The 17,503-nt window shown below is 42.2% G+C and overlaps 1 protein-coding gene across 1 annotated transcript in view; it reads left to right on the top strand.

The window, feature by feature from the left end:
• Positions 1 to 221: 221 nt before the first annotated feature.
• The window catches only part of MTR (5-methyltetrahydrofolate-homocysteine methyltransferase), a 135,548-nt gene continuing 118,266 nt past the window's right edge, over positions 222 to 17,503 (top strand). The window contains 3 exon segments of the mRNA XM_021000424.2: positions 222 to 518; positions 639 to 795; positions 15,368 to 15,576. Coding sequence (XP_020856083.1) covers positions 762 to 795; positions 15,368 to 15,576 — 243 coding nt within the window. The 5' untranslated portion in view covers positions 222 to 518; positions 639 to 761.

Below are 17,503 nucleotides of genomic sequence, written 5' to 3' on the forward strand. Positions count from 1 at the left end.
ATGTGACAACAAACACGAGAGAAAAAACCGTTATCAGATCCCAGATAGATATGGGAATAGGGGCCTCTCCGCGAGTCAAAATGAACTACATTTCCCAGAGATCCGATGGCTTACTATCGACTGGCTTACAGTGAGCCAATCTGTGAGACATCATACAAAAGACCAATCACAGGGAAATGGGGGCGGACCCTTCCTCTTTCAGAGGTTTGCTTGCTGTAGGAATCCAATAGGAAGGGGTTGGGGGGAAATACCCGAAGGTCCAGGCTGCTACGGTCCGGATTGTAAACCACGAAGGTGCCAGCCCACTCTGTGCACTTGGCGCTCCAGCCTGAGCCCTCGAGCATCGATTGGAGCGGCGGGACGACAGCCCAGAAGTGCTTTCTCCCTCCAGTACGTGGGTGCTGGAGCAGCCCGAGGCGGACCAACCCTAGGGCGGGTGCCCGCCCTCCTTCTTCCTGGCGGCTTGTGCCAGTTTCTCCCGTTATAGGACGTTTGTAATTTGGGCAGCCCGGGGCCTGGTAAGATGAGGCCGAGGCAAGGGAGACGTAAGGCGGAGGGGGCGGGGGACTCTGCTTCTTTGCCACGGCAGGGCTTTTGAAAAGAGGGATTAAGCCGTCTTTATGCTTCCTCTCTTCCAGACCCGCCCGTGGTTTGCTGGCCCCAGCATCTGCCCCCCCACCTCCGGTCCGGGGAGGGTCGTCGCTTCCCGCCCTTCCGCCCTTCTTGGCGTCTGTGCCCGGAGGAGCAGCAGAGCGCGCATCATGCCACCCACCCTGGAAGAGCTGCAGCCCCCGGGTAATTGCGAGCGAGCAGGTTGCCCGCTGCTGTTTGTTTGCGCCCAGAGTCCTTGTTGCGTCCCGGGCTGGGCAGAGCTGCGGCCGCTGGTCCTAGGACTTTTCCGATGACTTTTTTAAGGGGGGTGGTGTTGTCTAGGTCCTCCTTTTTCTTCGCTCCATTTTTCTTTCTCACTTCCCTTCTTCCACAAACTCTGAAACTTCAGAAAGCTGGTGGGAGAGAGAGATAGAGTCAGTTCTTAGGGAAAACTGAGATTTATTGATACGGGCATCCTACTATTCTTTATTCGAACCCCAGGGGCAGAAGGAAGATCATTCTGGAATTGTTACCACGGAGAGAGGTACAGGGAGCCAGCCAGCCACAGAGTCTGCTAGGTTGAGCAGTGCTTCAGACAGGACACTGTATGAACCTAGTCAGGTCACTTAATCACCTTCAGTTTCCTCATCTGGAAAATGGGGATTATAATATCTTCCACAGTTATATAGTTCTGTGCTTGGCACATAGGTGGTGCCCAATAAATTTGAGTTGAATTGTTATGGGATAAAAATGAGATATTTGTAAAGTGCTTTACAAACCTCAAAGTTTTATTCACAGTGTCCCAAAACTTATTAGTGAGTTTCAAACCTGTTTAAAATAGCACTAAGACTTGCAACACCCTATTTTCAGCAACATTAAGCTTATGTCTTTGTTAATACTAATCTGGTTGAGCTAAATCTCATTTCCTCCAGGTTTAAATTTCTTCCTCACATTCCGCCGTAGTCTATAGCTCTGTTTGGAGAGGTTAGCATTTGGAGTAGGAGTATGTGGGTGGGGCATGAGATCTAGGTACTGAAGTTATGTAATGAGATTTCAAGTGGTTCAAACGGTGGATATTGTATGTGCTTGGAAGGTGCGGTGAGTTCCTGTTCGTGACTTAAGATACTACAGAGATCAGGATAGCTGGAATAGTTTATCTGTCAAATCTGTGGATAAGGGAAGAATTTAGGGCCAAACAAGATTAAAGCATTCCAAAATGGAAAATGGGAAATTTTGATTATATAAAATTAGAAAGTTTTTGCACAAACAAAGCCAATGCAACAAAAATTAGAAAGAAAGCAAAAAACTGGGAAAAATTCTACAGCAAGTATCGTTTCTCAACATATAGAGTCAAATTTATGAAAATACAAGTCATTCCCCAGTTGATAAATGGTCAAAGGACGTGAACAGGTAGCATTTAGACAAATCAAAGCTATCTGTAGTCATTTGAAAAAATGCTCTAAGTCACTATTAATTAGAGAAATGCAAATTAAAACAACTCTGAGGTACCACCTCATACTTATCACATTGACTAATATGACAAAAAAGATAAATGATAAATGTTGGAGGGGATGCGGGAAAATTGGGACACTAATGCATTGTTGGTGGAATTGTGAACTGATTCAGCCATTCTGGAGAGCATTTAGGAACTGTGGCTATAAAACTGTGCATACTCTTTGATCTAGCAATGCCACTATTAGAGCTTTGCCCCAAAGAGATAAAAAAAAAGGGAAAAGAACCTATTTATATAAAAATATTTATAGCAGCTCTTTTTTGTGGTGGCTAAGACTTGGAAATCAAAAGGATGCCCATCAATTGGGGAATGGCTAAACAAGGTGTGGTATATGATTGTAATAGAATATTATTATGCTATAAAAACTGACAAGCAGGATGATTTCAGAAAAACCTGGAAAGACTTACATGAACTGATGATAGGTGAAGTAAATAGAACCAGGACATTGCACACAGTAACAGCAATATTGTACAGATAAAGAATTGTGATGACTTAGCTATTCTCAGCAATGCAATGATTGTAGACAATTCCAAAGGACTCATGTTGAATAATGCTATCCACCTGCAGAGAAAGAACTGATGTCTGAATACAGACTGAAGTAAGCTATTTTTCCCTCCCTTCCTTTCCTTTTGTCTTCTTGCACAAAATGACTGATATGGAAACATTTAACATGATTGCACATGTAATATAAGATTGCTTACCCTCTTGGGGAAGGAGAAAGGGAGGGAAGAATAGAATTTGGAACTCAAAACTTAAAAAAACCCCCAATATTAAAAATAATTTTTACATGTAATTGGGAGAAAAAATAAAATATTTAAGAAAAAAAAAAGACACGACTGAGAGAAAGTGAATGGGAGAAAATGAGAGTAGCTTTTCTGGTTGTTGGGAGTGGCATGATGACCAGAGTGCCTGACTTGGAGTCAGTCGGTTCTTGGTTCCAGTCCAGCCTCAGACAGTTGTCACCCGTATGACACACTTGGGCAAGTCACTTTCGTTTCTCATCTGTAAAGTAGGTATAATAATATCTGTAACTGCTCCCTTCAGAGGCAGCACAGGGGGCACAGTGGATAGAGTGCAGGGTCTGGAGTTAGGAAGACCTAAGTTCAAATTTGGGCTCAGACACTTCCTAGCTCTGTAACCCTTAGCAGGGAGGCTTTGTTTGCCTCAGTTTTCTTATCTGTAAAATGAGGATAATAACAGCACTTACCTTTTAGGGTTGTTGTTGTAGGGATCAGATAAGATAGTATTTGTAAAGTGCTTTGGGAGTGCCTAGCTCATAGTTGTTCAGCTGCACCTAACTCTTCATGACCCCATAGACCTAGCACGCCGGGCCCTTCTGTCCTCCACTCTTTCTCAACTCTGTCCAAGTTCATACTCATTGTTTTCATAACACTATATATCCATCTCTTTGTCCTTTTGCCTTTAATTTTTCCCAGCCTCGGGGTCTTTTCCAATGAGTCCTATCTTCTTCTTACGTGGCCAAAATATTTAAGCTTCAGCTTTGGTATTTGACCTTCGAGTGAATACCCTGAATTCATTTCTTAAATATTGACTGATTTGATCTCCTTGCTGTCTATAGGTGCTGTCTCCAGCACCACACTTCAGAAACATTGATTCTCATACATAGCTACTGGATAAACCATGGCTTTGACCATATGGACCTTTTTTGGCATGGTGATGTTTCTGCTTTTTAGTGTGCTGTCCAGATTTGCCATAGTTTTCCTTCCAAGGAGCACAAATTTTCATTTTATGGCTTCAGTTGCCATATGTAGTGATCTTTGAGCCCAAGAATATAAACTGACACAGCTGTCATTTTTTTCCTCCCTCTGTTTGCAAGGGGATGATGGGGGACCATTTTCTAACATCTTAGTTTCTTTGGTGTTAAGCTTCAAGCCAGCTTTTACACTCTACTCTTTTACCCTCATCAAGAGGCTTCTTAATTCTTCACTTTCTGCCACTGGAGTGGTATCATTTGCACGTCTGAGATTGTAGCACGTAGTAGGTGCTATATAAATATTCCCTTCTTTCGCTTCCCTCTGGGGGAATATTGTGTAAAAAGTGTTGTTTAAATGTCAGCTATTCTTATTAAAAAAAATGTAAACTTGAGAGATTTTTAACAATCCTTATGTTCCCAGCACAAACAGTGCTTAGTGGCTAATACATGTTTATTGAATTGGATTAAAAGATGGAGCGAAAGAAGTTCATAAGGATTATTTAGTAGTCTGCTTTTCTAGAATTCAGACTCACGAACTTGGGGTCAGGAAAATCTGAGTTAGAATCCTGCTTCAGACACTTTCCAGCTGTGTGGGATGGGTCATATAATGCCTTTAAGTCCCACTTGCCACATCTGTGAAATGGGCTTCATGTAGCACCTATCTCATAAGGTTGTTGAGAGAATCAAATGAAATAACATGTTTGTAAAACACTTTGTAAACCCTAGAGTGCTATATAAATGCTATCTTTTAAATAAATGGAGTTGGATAGATGGTTTTTGAAACCAATGGAGCTGTGATTCAGATGTCTTTATTATTATTTTTTTTTACTATGTTGCTATAAAAAGGCCCTGGCTTGTCTGGGCCTAGCCAAGCTCAGAGACACTACTCTTCTTTCTCCTCTCATTTTATAATAACATGCCCTCTCAAGGTTTATCCAACTCCTGACTGGGTTAATTTTCCAGTTCTTATCTTTTTTCTAGGTGATTAATGAACCTTCAAAGGAGACTCAGAAGGGTCTAATAGGCCAGAAGAGAACCAGGACAGAGCAGTGTCACAGAAACCCAAGGAAGAGACAAATGTTCATAAGGAAAGAGGTTGGGGGATCGAGTGGTCGGTAGCTACCCTTTATCTGGGGCTTGTAAGGTTTGCAAAGTGCTGTACCGTGTTATCAGTATTGACCCTTGTAGCAGCCAGGGAGGTAGGTGCCATTATTATCTCCATTCTACTATGAAGGAAACTTGAAGCAGAGAAATTTGATTAGCTTGCCCAGGGTCAAGTATCTAGTAAATGATTGAATCAGGATTTAAACTTAGGGCTTCCTGGCTCTAAGTCCAGCACTAGCTACTGTGCACCACCTTGCTGACATCCCCATGTGAAGAAGAGGACTGAGAATAGATCATCAGACTTAGCAAGAAGGAGGTTATTGTTGACCTTAGCTCAGTTTTATTCTGGTGAGGGGAGGCGTGGCTTAGAATTCAGATCATAAGAGGTTGAGAATTCATTGGGAGGTAGGGAAATGGAGGCATTTTTTTTCAAAGTCTCAGGATCCCAAACTTCTGGCAGTGAGGTCAGTGTCCCTCCTCACACTCAATCCTCCTCCTCCCTTATTTTACTTCACCGTCTAAATTGGGAGGCAGTAGGTGGCCCTGTTGGATTAACAGCCTGGGGCTTGGAGTCAGGAAGACCTGTTTGGCCTCTGACACTTTTACTAGTGTGCCTCCTTGGCTGTAAAATGAAAATCATAATAGCACCTACCTCCCAGGTTGTTGTTAGGATCAAATGAAATAATATTTGTAAAGTGCTTAGCACAGTGCCAGTCACATAGTAGGCGTTTAATGCCAGTTAGATTTGGAAGGGGCCTTAGCAATCATTTGGTGTATTCTTCTGATCCTCACCTGACAGATGAGGAGAGTGAGGCCTCAAGGCCTTAAGTGATATATTCATAGTAACACAGCTGATTAGTGGCAGAGCCAGAAATAGAAACCTGGTTTCCAGATATTCTGCTGCAGGTAAGGATCAGCTTGACCTTGTCAAGGTCTGGGCATTTTTAGTTGATTAGGAAAATTAAAGAGAGTGTTGTAGGGAAAACAGCACTTTTTTTTTTTAAATGGAAAAATTGCCCATGCGAGAACAGGGAAGGCCAAAAGGGAGTCAGATTAGGTACAAACTAGAAAATAGACAGGCCTTCCAGGAAAGCTGGCAGTGCTCTCCAGAGTCAGCAAGTAATCAGATTAGAAGGCTAGCAAATCTTTGCTTGTGGTGCAAAAGACTAAAAAGGACATTTGGAGTTGGAATGATACCTGCATCTTCTTTCTGAAGAAGTTCCTTAGTTACATTCTCACTCCCTACTGAAACAGATTGCTATAAAGGCTTATGCGCCTTGTGTTCTGGGCTTAATCAGTAAACTCTGTGTAGATAGTATGGACAGGACTGATAGAGGACAGAATGCTAGATTTGGAGCCAGAGGGCCTGGGTTTGAATTCTGGCTCTGCTGCTCAGTAGCTGTGTGACTTTGGGTAATTCCCTTAACCCTTCTGGGCCTCAGTTTCATGATAGGTAACATTTACATAGCACCTGCAATGTTGTGCCCAGGTCCCTTGCTATTATCTCATTTTATCCTCACAACAATCTTGGGAGGTAGGTGCTATTATTATCCCCATTTTATAGATGAGGGAACTGAGGCAACCAGAGGTTAAGTGACTTGCCCAGGGTTGTACAGCTAGTAAGTGTCTGAGGCTGGATTTGAACTCAGGTCTTCCTGATTCCAGGCTCAGTTCTCTAAACTCTAATCTTGGTTCTCTAAATCACTGGTACTTTGGAGCTGAAACTTCTGAGGCTTTGGGAGGGAAGAAGTGAAGAGAACCATTGTGAAAACGTTAACCAGAACATGTAACTTGTAACATTATAAATAACCTCAAGGCCAAAGGTATGAAGGATTGCTGAGTTGACTTACATACCTAAAGTTTCTAGAGGGTTCCATAAGAACTTGGGACAATAGTAATAATCGACATTCATACTGTGCCTTAAGGTTGCTGAATGCTTTCATTATTGTCTCTTTTAGGCCTTACAAAACCCTGAGAGGGAGGTACTACAGGTACCCTTATCCCCATTCCACAGATGAGAAAAGTGATGCCCAGAGTGGTTAAGTGACTTGCTTATGACACAGCTAATAAATGTCAGAGGTGGGATTTGAACCTGTTTTGCTCGTGCTCAAGTCCACCGCTGTCCGTCTTGCACCAGGCCATATCATTTAATATCCCTCCATTTTAATTTTTTGCATTATGGTCAAAATGAGACCTGTGCTGCTATCCTCTTTACCTTTGTGTCATCCTCTGCACCTAGCACTGTTCTTAACCCTTAAATGATCCTGAAGCATTATTAAAGTGAATACAGGGAAATAGGTGGAATTCTGTGATATCAATATAACCTATTAAAACAAAGGCCATCTAGTTTCTACAAAGGGAAATCATTCCTAATTAATCTGTTATTATATAAGGTGATGGTGCAGGCCCTCATCATCTTGTGCCTGGACTATTAAAAGAGCCTACTCGTTGACTTCACCACCACTTCTTTCCCCACTCAAGTCCACTGTCCTCCACTCAGCTGTCCAAGTGATCTTCCTAAGTTCAGATCTGGCCAAGTAATCCTCTAAATAAACTCCATTGGCTCCCTGTTACCTCCAGGATCACATGTAATATCTTCTCATCAGCATTTAAGCCCTTCATAACCTCTTCCCCCCATCTTTCCATTCTTCTTATGCCCCTTCATGTATTGTGTGATAGTGACACTGGCCTCTTTGCTGTTCTAGAAAAGATATTTTTACTCGCCCCTTGTTCCTCCCTGCCTGGAATGCTTTCTCTCATCTCCACCTTCTGGTTTCTATGGCTTCTTAAAATCCTGCCTTCCACAGGAAGCCCTTTTTGATCTCTCTTAATTCTAGTGCTTTCCCTCTCTTGATTGTTTCCAATTTATATCTTGTTTGTACTTATTTTTTACATGCCTCCCTCATTGGATTATGAGCTCCTTAAGAGCAGGGACTGTCTTGCCTTTCTTTATACCCTGGTACTCAGTAGGTGCTTAATAAATTTATTAACAGATTGACTATTAGAACTCTTTAAGAGGACAATTAATGTTACTTGGGAACTCACAGGTGTAACTAGTTTTGATTTGAGTGTTTTTGACATTTCCACGTGTGCGGTGAATCAATTAAACAAATAACCAATTTGATTTTGGTTGCTGGGGCAGGTTGTTTTGGCTTAGAGACAGACAATAAAAGATGGGAATAAGCAGGTGTATCTCCTTATGGGAAATGTAACCAGTGAAGCCCCATGGGGAGTGGTGCAGGGATGAGCCTTATTAACTGCCTTTCTAAAAAAAAGTTTTTTGAATAAGCTGTATGAAGGAGTGACTATCTAAGGAGATCTCCCCAACTTTTAAGATAGCAGTAAACTTTTCTGGGTATTAAAGTGCATAGCCAGTGGGGAAAACTGCAGTAGTGTCTTGTGAGGGAATTGTAATTATCCATTTGAATATAAACTCATGGGCAAGATACTATGGAGCTGATACTGTAATGAAGTGGAAAGAGACCTGGATTTGGATTTGGAGGACCTGTGTTCAGATTTGGGTTCTGCTCCTTACATTTCCCTGGTGACTTTGGAGAAGTCACCGCCGCTCTCTGGGCCTCATTTTCCTATATGAAAAAAATGGATTGGATTGTTAGCCTAGGTCTCCTTCCCATTGTGTATAGTCAGTGAAAACAATTGTATACACTGGCCATGTATGCAAATAAGTATATGACGATTCTGTACCTCTGGTCTATCAGCTCTCTGCCTAAGGGAGGAAATTCTGCTTTGTTACCAGTTTTCTGGAGTCTAATTTGTTATTTTTTACATCCTCAGGTTGTTCTTTGTTTCCTAACTCTGGGTGTTAATTAAATATATTCTAAAATAGTTCTGGAGGAATAATTATGTAAATAAGTAAAATTCACATTTCAACAAACATATTAAGCTCTTACTATGAGGAAGACAATGTACTCTATAAATAAAGAAGAAAAATGAAGAACAGTCTCTGCCCTCAAAGAGCTTATTCTGTTGGGAAGGATATAAAATATACAGTGCTCTTGTTGTTGAGTTGTTTCAGTCCTGTCCAACTCTATGGGACCCCGTTTGGGGTTTTCTTGACAAAGATACTGGAGTGGTTTGCTGTTTCCTTTTCCAGCTCACTTTACAGATGAGGAAACTGAGGCAAACAGGATTAAGTGACTTGCTCAGGTTCACATAATAGTGTCCGAGGCCATATTTGAATTCAGGTCTTCCTGACTCAAGGCCCAACCCTTTCTTTAACCATTGTATACTATGCTGCCCCATATAATGGTCATTAAACACAAAATAACTTCAGGAAAGAGCTCAAAACTATGGGGATTAAAAATGGTTCACATAGAAGGTTGTGTGATTTGAGCTTTTAAATAGATTAAATCTATTTCAAAATATTTTAATTTTTTAATTAACAAGCATTTTTAATCACTGCCCTATTAGAAAAAAAGAAACAAGCGCTCATAACAGACATGCATAATCAAACAAAACAAATGCCACAGTTGTCTGTATGTCATCAGTGCCATGTTGATCTCCTTTTTGTCAGCAAGTGGTCTGCCTGCTTCATCATTGGTCCTTTGTTAGTCTTTACATTGATCTGAGTTCTTAATGCTTTCTTAGTTGTTTTCCTTTAAAATGTTTTGTAAATTGTTCTCTGGGTTCTGCTTATTTTAACTCTGTATCAGTTCATATAAGCCAGGTGACAGGGTACGGGCCCAAGCCAAAACCTTTGCCTCTTACCCCAAAAAGAATTTGGGTCCCATTTGTCTATGGCCCTAGAAAACCCCACCTGGGACTCTCTACTAGATCAAGGGAGTCTCTAGCTTTGCTTGAGGCCATAATCCACTTAACTGGTCTTTTATTGAGCCTACTTCCAATCTCCCAATTCTGTTACCCTCTGACCTAGCCCAGCCTTCATTGTCTGTTGCCTCCCTATCTTCTGTCCCCTCCCCTCCCACTCTTGATCCTATCTAGACCCTATTGTACTTTCCAGTCACTATCTAGATCCTTCCTAGTGCCCTCCTCACAGTCACCAAACTACTTGGCCACTCCTAGATTCCTCCCATAGTCTTTCTGTTTATAAGGTCCATCTTGTCTCCTTTAAGGCGCTCAGATTCTTAAAATCTAGCCAGTGGCTGAGATTTATTCTAGCCCCACTTGTCCTTAAGAGTCTGGCCAATATGGCGGATCTTTAATAAAATTTGTCTTTGGCCGAAAGAAGACTCGGGTCAAATTCATTCGGGCAGGACCCTCATGTCGATATTTGGGATCCCAGCATCCCTAAACCTCAACATATGGTTCCCTGAACCTCAACACAGGTATCTCCAAAACTATCCCTTTCATCATTTCTTATGACAGAATAATATTCCATTTTTTTATATACTGTAATTTTTTTTAGCCATTCCCTACTTGATGGGCATTTCCTTATTTTCCAGGTCTTTGCCACCACAAAAAAAGGTGCTACAAATATTTTTGTACTTATAGGACCTTTTTCTCTTTATTTGCTCTCTGGGGTGTAAGCCTATTAGTGGTATCAATAGATCAAAGGATAGTCACAGTTTAATAACTTAGGGGGCATAGTTTGAAATTGATTTCTATAATAGCTGAATAATTCACAGCTTCAGTAAAAGTCTGCTGATGTGTCTGTTTAACACAGTCCTTCCAACCCTTGTCATTTTATTTTTTTAATCAACTTTGTCAATCTGATGGGTGTGAAGTGGAACCTCAAAGTTGCTTTAATTTTTATTTTTCTAATTAGTGATTTGGAACATTTTTTCAGAGCTAAGTCTATTGAGGGACAGAGGTGAGGAGGTCAAAGGATTCTCTAGAGAGGATCTCAAAGGCCATCTAGGCCAACCCTCCCATTTTGCAGATGAGATGGAAATAGGAAGAGAGAGATATCTTGGAAGAAGGTGATGGAATCCTGATAGGGCTGAGGGGGTAATGGGACCCCTAAAAAATGTGTTTGAACTTTCTCACACATTTCAGCTTTGGCCTTCCTTGTGGCCCTTCGCCCAGTCTAGCCTTTCATGCCAGTCCAGCCTTTCATTCTGTTGTCTTTGGACACCCCAGGGTACTTGCCATGCTTAATCCCATCAAGATCTTTTCACTGACCCTTTTCCCCTTTTTCTGTATAAAAGTATCATTCTCACCCCTGTTATGAGCAGACTCACTAGGAATCTCATCCACCCAACCTGCATCATAATAAACTCACTGCTTGGACTGAATGAAGGCTTGAGTGGTCTAATTCTTTCCTGGCAGACCCACTCTGTACTCTTGCATTTTGGGGTTCCTAGCACCCCTAGAATGCATCAATCCCAGGGCAGAAGTAGACAAGTGTGCTGGAACAGATAATTAGTGAAGGGGACCAGTGTGAGCTGTAGTGGCTCCCTATTGCCTGTCAGAGAACGACAGGTTTACAAACATGTATTGAGTGCTTACTGTGTGCCTGCAATTATGATAACTGCTGGGGATAGAAACACTAGAAAAAAGAAAGATGGTCCCTGACCTCAAGGAGCTTGCTTTCTAATGGGGAAAGACAGCAAATAAAAGGGAGCTTTAAAAATAATAGACAAGGGCGAAGAGTGGGGAAAGTACAGAATGAGCAGGGGCATGGCAAAGCTACGGTGTCCAGATCCAGAAAGCCAGAAGCAGAGCCAGGAGGTGAAGGAAGGTTGGCCAGCCAGGTCAGATCTCCTTCCCAAAGTGGAGGCCAAGGGAAGAAGCCTCCAAGGAAACAAAGGGGAAGGCATGGCATTTTCCAGGGTGAGAGAGCCTCAGGGGAGGATGGATATTGCTGAGTGGGGAGACTCCAGGGTAAAATTGCCTCTGGGGCATGTTGTAGAAGTTGGGAGAGTCAGGAGTAGAGGCCGGAGAGGAAAGGCAGTGATTTCAGGACTTCAGGGACTCCTGATCTTGATGGAAACACTTTCTCTGCAAGAAAATCTTACAGTCCAGCACAAAGGTACTGGGACAAAGATGGAGTGTCCTGTGTGGGAAAGAGAGAGAATGCCAGGTTAGTTGGATAGGAGAGAGCAGGAGGGGGAGCAGTGTCTGTGGATGTCTGGAAATACAGCTCTGGGACAGGTTGTGCAGGGCGTTTAAAAGTGGTCAGAGGAGTTTCCGTTTTATCCTAGCGGTGGTAGGGAGCCACTGGAGTTGGTTGCATGTGGAAGTCACGTGACCAGGTATACATTTAAGCAAGATTGCTTCTGTAGCAGTGTATTGGATGGCCTGGAGTGGGTACACCTGAGGCAGGAAGACCAGTTAGGAGGTGATTGCCATAATCTAGGCAGGAGACTGTCAGGGCTCGAAATAGAGTGATGGCTGTATGGATAGAGAGAAGGGGTCACATATGAGAGATGTTGTAAAGGCAGAATGTTAGCATTTGGCAATACTGGATATGTGGGGTGAAGAAGAGTGAGGAGTCTAGAGTAATATTAAGATTTCAAATTTAAGACACTAGGAGGATTGTAGTACTTTCAACATAAATAGGAAAAGTTGGAAGATGGTGGAGGTTTTAGGGGAAAAGATAAATGAGTTCAAGTTTTGAATATGTTGAGTATAAAGAGTTGGTTGGTCAGTAAGCATTTATTAAGTACCTACTGTGTGCTAGGTACTAGGGAATGAAAAGCCAAAAAAAAGTTCCTGCTCTCAAGGAGCTCACAGTCTAATGGGGGAGACAAGATACAAAGAACTTTGTATCTATCTATCTACACATGTGATAAATTGGCGATAATCTCAGAAGGAAGACAGTAGTGCAGGGGTGAGGAACCTGTGGCCTTGAAGCCACATGTGGCCTTCTAGGTCCTGAATCCAAATTTTACAGAGCAATTAAAATTTGAATTCAGTCAAAAGACTGAATTTAAGGATCTAGAAGTCCATATGTGGCTTCAAGGCTGGGTTCCCCACTCCTGCAGTAGTGCTAAGGAGGACTAGAAAAGCCTTCTTGCAGAGGGTGGGACTTAGGTGGAAATTTGAAGGAAGCCAAAGGAACCAGGAGCTGGAGATGAGGAGGGAGAGAGTTCCAGGGATGGCAGATAGTTGCCAGGTGGAATATCATGTGCAAGGGATAGCAAGGAGTCCAGTGTCACTGGATTGCCCCAGACTATGTGGAGGAAAGTAAGGTGTAAGAAGACTGTCAGGTGCTAGGTTATGAAGGACTTTTAAAAGCCAACAGGATTTTTCGTATTTGATCCTGGAGATAATAGGGAGCCAATGAAGTGTATTGAATTGGGGGGGCGGGGCATTGACATAGATATATCTATGCTTTAGTAAGATCAGTTTGACAGCGGAGTGGAGGGTGGACTAGGGGCAGGAAAACCACCCAGCAGGGTATTGCAGTAGTCCAGGTATTAGGTGATAGGGCATGTATCATGGTGGTGGCAGCAGTGTCAGAGGAGAAAGAGGGGTGTATGTGAAAGATTCTGGGGAAGGTAAAATTGATAGAAATTGATATCTAATTGGATATGGGGAAGTAAAAATGAGGGAGAGCTTGAGATCGACATTTAGGTTTCCTGCCTGAGTGACTGTGAGGATGGTGATATAATGGGGAGGATGAGATGGTGTTACATTGTTAACCTGTGCTCAGGGAGATCAGTTTGACAGCTGAGTAGAGGATGGTCTGGAGTGTGGAGGTAGGCAGCGCCAGTAGACTATTGAAATAGACCAAAGGTGAGGATATGAACCCAGGTAGCGGCAGTGTCAGAAGAGAGAAGGAGGCATATGTGAGATATGTTAGGAAGATAGAAATGGCAGGGCTTCATGACAGATGGGATATGGAGAGTTGAAAAAGAATGAGGAGTCAAGGGCGACACCCAGGTTTTGAACTTGGATAACTGAGAGTATGGTGGTACTCTTGACAGTAATAAGGAAGTTAGAAAGAGGGGAAAGCTTGAGGGAGAAAGATAATGAGTTCAGTTTTAGACCTGTTGAGTTTAAGATGTTCATGGGACATTGGGTTTGAGACTGGTAGTGTGAATGGGTAGTATGGAAATGTGAAACTGGAGGTCAAGAGAAAGGTTAGGGTTGAGCAAATAGATCTGAGAATCATCTACATGGAAAAGATAACTGAATCCATGGGAGCTGATGAGATCACCAAGCAAAACAGTATGGAAGGGAAAGGGGCCCATGACAGAGTCTTGGGGGACATCCACTGGTAGCGAGCCGACCTGTGTTAAGATAACAAAGGAGACTGAGAAAGGGTGGCCTGAGAGGTAGGAGGAAAACCAGGAGAGAGCACCAAGGAGAGGAGAGTACTCAGTGTGAAAGGCTGCGGAGAGGGCAAGGATGATTAGGATTGAGGAAAATCCATTAGGTTTGGCAATGAAAAGAGCATTGGTGACTTTGGACCGCAGTTTCAGTTGGTTGATGAGATTGGAAGTGAGACAGCAGAGTTAAGAAGAGAGTGAGGAGAAGGCAGTGATTGCAGGCTGCTTCTCAAGGAGTTGAGTCAGGAAAGGGAGAAGAGATAGAGAACAAAAGCTGGCAGCCAGTGTGGCACTCAGAAAAGGGAATACGGCTGGATAGAGGCAATGATTGAAATCGTGGGAGCTGATGGAGAGAAAATGGAGATGGAAGTGAAGAGGGCCCGCCCGGGAGGGAACCCTGAGGGATGCCCACAGTTAATGGGAGGGTCACGGGTGAAGTGCTGGGAGCAAGATTCATTTGGGAGCTGTTTATTGCTGTTGTTCGTGCTGTCTTGTGTACTCTATTTATCTTGGACAGTGAAACTGTCTAGTCAAGGGGTGTTAATTTGCATTGATGGCTAAACCCTGAGTATTTGGGGATTGACAGTACAAAGGCTTGGGAGTCTAGGACCTCCTGCTTTGCATTCCTTTGCATAGACAGCCCTACTGGCTGGCTCTTCTGGTGCTTTGTGATCTATTGCTAAAAATGTCTTAGGATGTAATTTATCATTATTATTACTATTAATGAAACAACTGCTTTGCACTAATGGTGCATTATAATTACTTTTGCTAATCCTGCCTTCTATTTTATTTGGGATTTTTAATTGCACAATAGAAGTGGGGAACAGAGGGTACTTCTAAGGCTAATGTGGGGGAACTGTCCATCAGTAATATTCTTGGAAACTAACATGACCGTGAAGCTTCTTGCTATTTTGCCTTGAAAACTCTGCCCATTTGACTTTGCTCTGAAATGGGGACAATAATAGCTTCCAGGAGCATAATGCAAGAGCCTGGCTAGTGATGACTGTACCATTCAAAATGTTTTGTTGTGGTTAGACATCATTATAATTTTACTAAGCATTTTTATAAAGCATATCATCGTTCATCTTTTTTGACGTGGCATAGCTATGCTTGTAGCATCTGTGAACTTGATTCTTTGATGGTTTTCTACTATAAACTAACCTCCCCACCTTTCTGGAGAGAACATACCTTTATTTTTGAAAACGAATTGTTTGATTTTCATTATTTATCTTTTTTTTTTTTAAGCAGGAAAAAAAATCCCGAAGAATGATATTGAAGCCATTTTGCAGGAGAAGATCATGGTGTTGGATGGCGGCATGGGGACCATGATCCAACAGTATACTTTGAGTGAAGAGGACTTCAGAGGACAGGACCTGAAAAACCACACCAAGCCTTTGAAAGGCAACAACGACCTCTTAAGTATAACTCGGCCTGATATCATTTGCAAGATCCATAAGGTATCGTGTAATACAATTCAGCAGATGTTTTTAAAATAGTCTCCTTCTCTTCAGAGTATTGTAATAGGCACTGGGGACGAAATGGAGATAAGATATGGTCCCTGCCTTTTAGGAACTTATAGTCTAGTAGGTCATTAAGAGTATTTCACGCATAGCCAATCTATACAATGTTATACATGTGTATTAGGGAGTCATCAAAGTTATACATGAAGTTTATTACTAACTAGGGGATCGGGGTGACTTTCTGTAGGAGGAGTCATTTGAATTGGGCTTATAAGGATATTTAGAAATTAACAGAGAAAAAGCAGAGGGAATAGTCCGAACAAAGACATGGAGGTCTTTGTGTATGCGCGGTGTGTTCAGAGGGGCAGAGAATTGTCCACGTTGGCTGGAGTGTAAAGTAGATGGAGGAGAGTGATAAAAAATCAAGTTGCCTAAGGTGGGGGTGGCCCCTGGTCCTGGAAGCCCTATAGTCTCTTGTAGATGAATTTGAACTTTACTTGGGAAGCAGTAGGGAGCCATTAAAAGTTTTTGAGCAGAGGACTAGCTGACTGACTGATCAGGTCTGTGCACAAGGAAGATTATCCTGGTGGTAGCATGAAGGATAAAGGGTGGAAGTGGGAAGAAACTATCATGAAGGTTGTCATGGGAACAGAATCAAGGGGATGGATTTGATGGGTCATGGTCACTGTAGCCTCGAGGTACTTTGTGTTCATTCTGTTATTGAGTATCTATATTGCTTGGAGTTGTATATCCTAAACCATGAAGGCATATAGGAAGGCAGGATCCCTGCCTACATGGAACCCCTGGAGAATAAAAGCCAGTTCCTAGAAATCATATAAAATTTATCTCAAGAGGTTGGTTCTAGGCATTTTATATTTTTTATTTCATTACTATTTTTTAAAACGGCATGATTTGGAGGTTGTATAAGACATTTTGTTGACTCAGAGGACTAGAAGGGACTCTAGGGTCATTGAATGTATCCTTGTACCTTTGGGTGTAATTCAGAGGGACTGGTAGAGTAGAAACAATATTTACTCTCAGAGTGAGAAAGTTTTTCTTTTAGAGAAGAGCTACATTATTGCTCAGCTAAGGAAAGGGTCCCTTGGACACAGAATGGTTCTTAGCCTTTGTCTTCTTGAAAATAATTCAGCAACGGGGTGATATCTGCAAGGACTAAGAGGATAGGTTGTAGGGGTGGCTTTGTGCTCGTAGGTTGTAGAAGGGCCTTTAGGTGTAGGAAAAGCAAGAAAGTGGAAACACATTTCTCTTCATTAGTCCTCGCTTAGAATGGGAACATAGACTCCAGTGGAATTCAGCAAATACTTTTTAAATGCCTCCTTCCACGTGGTCCCTTGAAAAAGCCTTTTCCTTGTCAGGAAAAGCAGAGGCTAAATAATTAGTTCTTTCACTGAAATTTTAGAATATTCAATAACCTTGTTATAAAATTGATGAATGAAAAAGCATGAGGATATTGTGGATTTGTGGATAGGTGAATGTAAGAATGTAAGCTTTTTTGAAGAAAAAGACTGTCTCACATTTGTATCTGTGTTCTTACTTGTCGTCTGGAGTAGTGCCTGGCACGTCATTGGATCCTAGACAGTAAGCACTTAACAATAACAATAATAGTACTATTTATATAGTACTTTAAGGTTTGTGATGCACTTTAGATACACAGATGCACAGAGATACATACATACACACATGTGTGTACATCTGTTTTTTCAGTCAGTTGGCATTTATTCAGCACCTTCTATGTGCCAGGCACTGTGCTAAGGGCTGGGGATACAAAAAGAGGCAAAAGACAGCCCCTGCCCTCAAGGAGCTTGTACTATAATGGAGGAGATAACATGAAAACAAATGTATACAAAGCAAACTATGCACAGGTTAACCAGGAGATCATTAATAGAGAGAAGGCACTGGAATT

The sequence above is a fragment of the Phascolarctos cinereus genome, unplaced genomic scaffold (genome assembly GCF_003287225.1).
Source record: "Phascolarctos cinereus isolate Bilbo 61053 unplaced genomic scaffold, phaCin_HiC Scaffold_5;HRSCAF=322, whole genome shotgun sequence".
Classification (NCBI taxonomy): Eukaryota; Metazoa; Chordata; class Mammalia; order Diprotodontia; family Phascolarctidae; genus Phascolarctos; species Phascolarctos cinereus.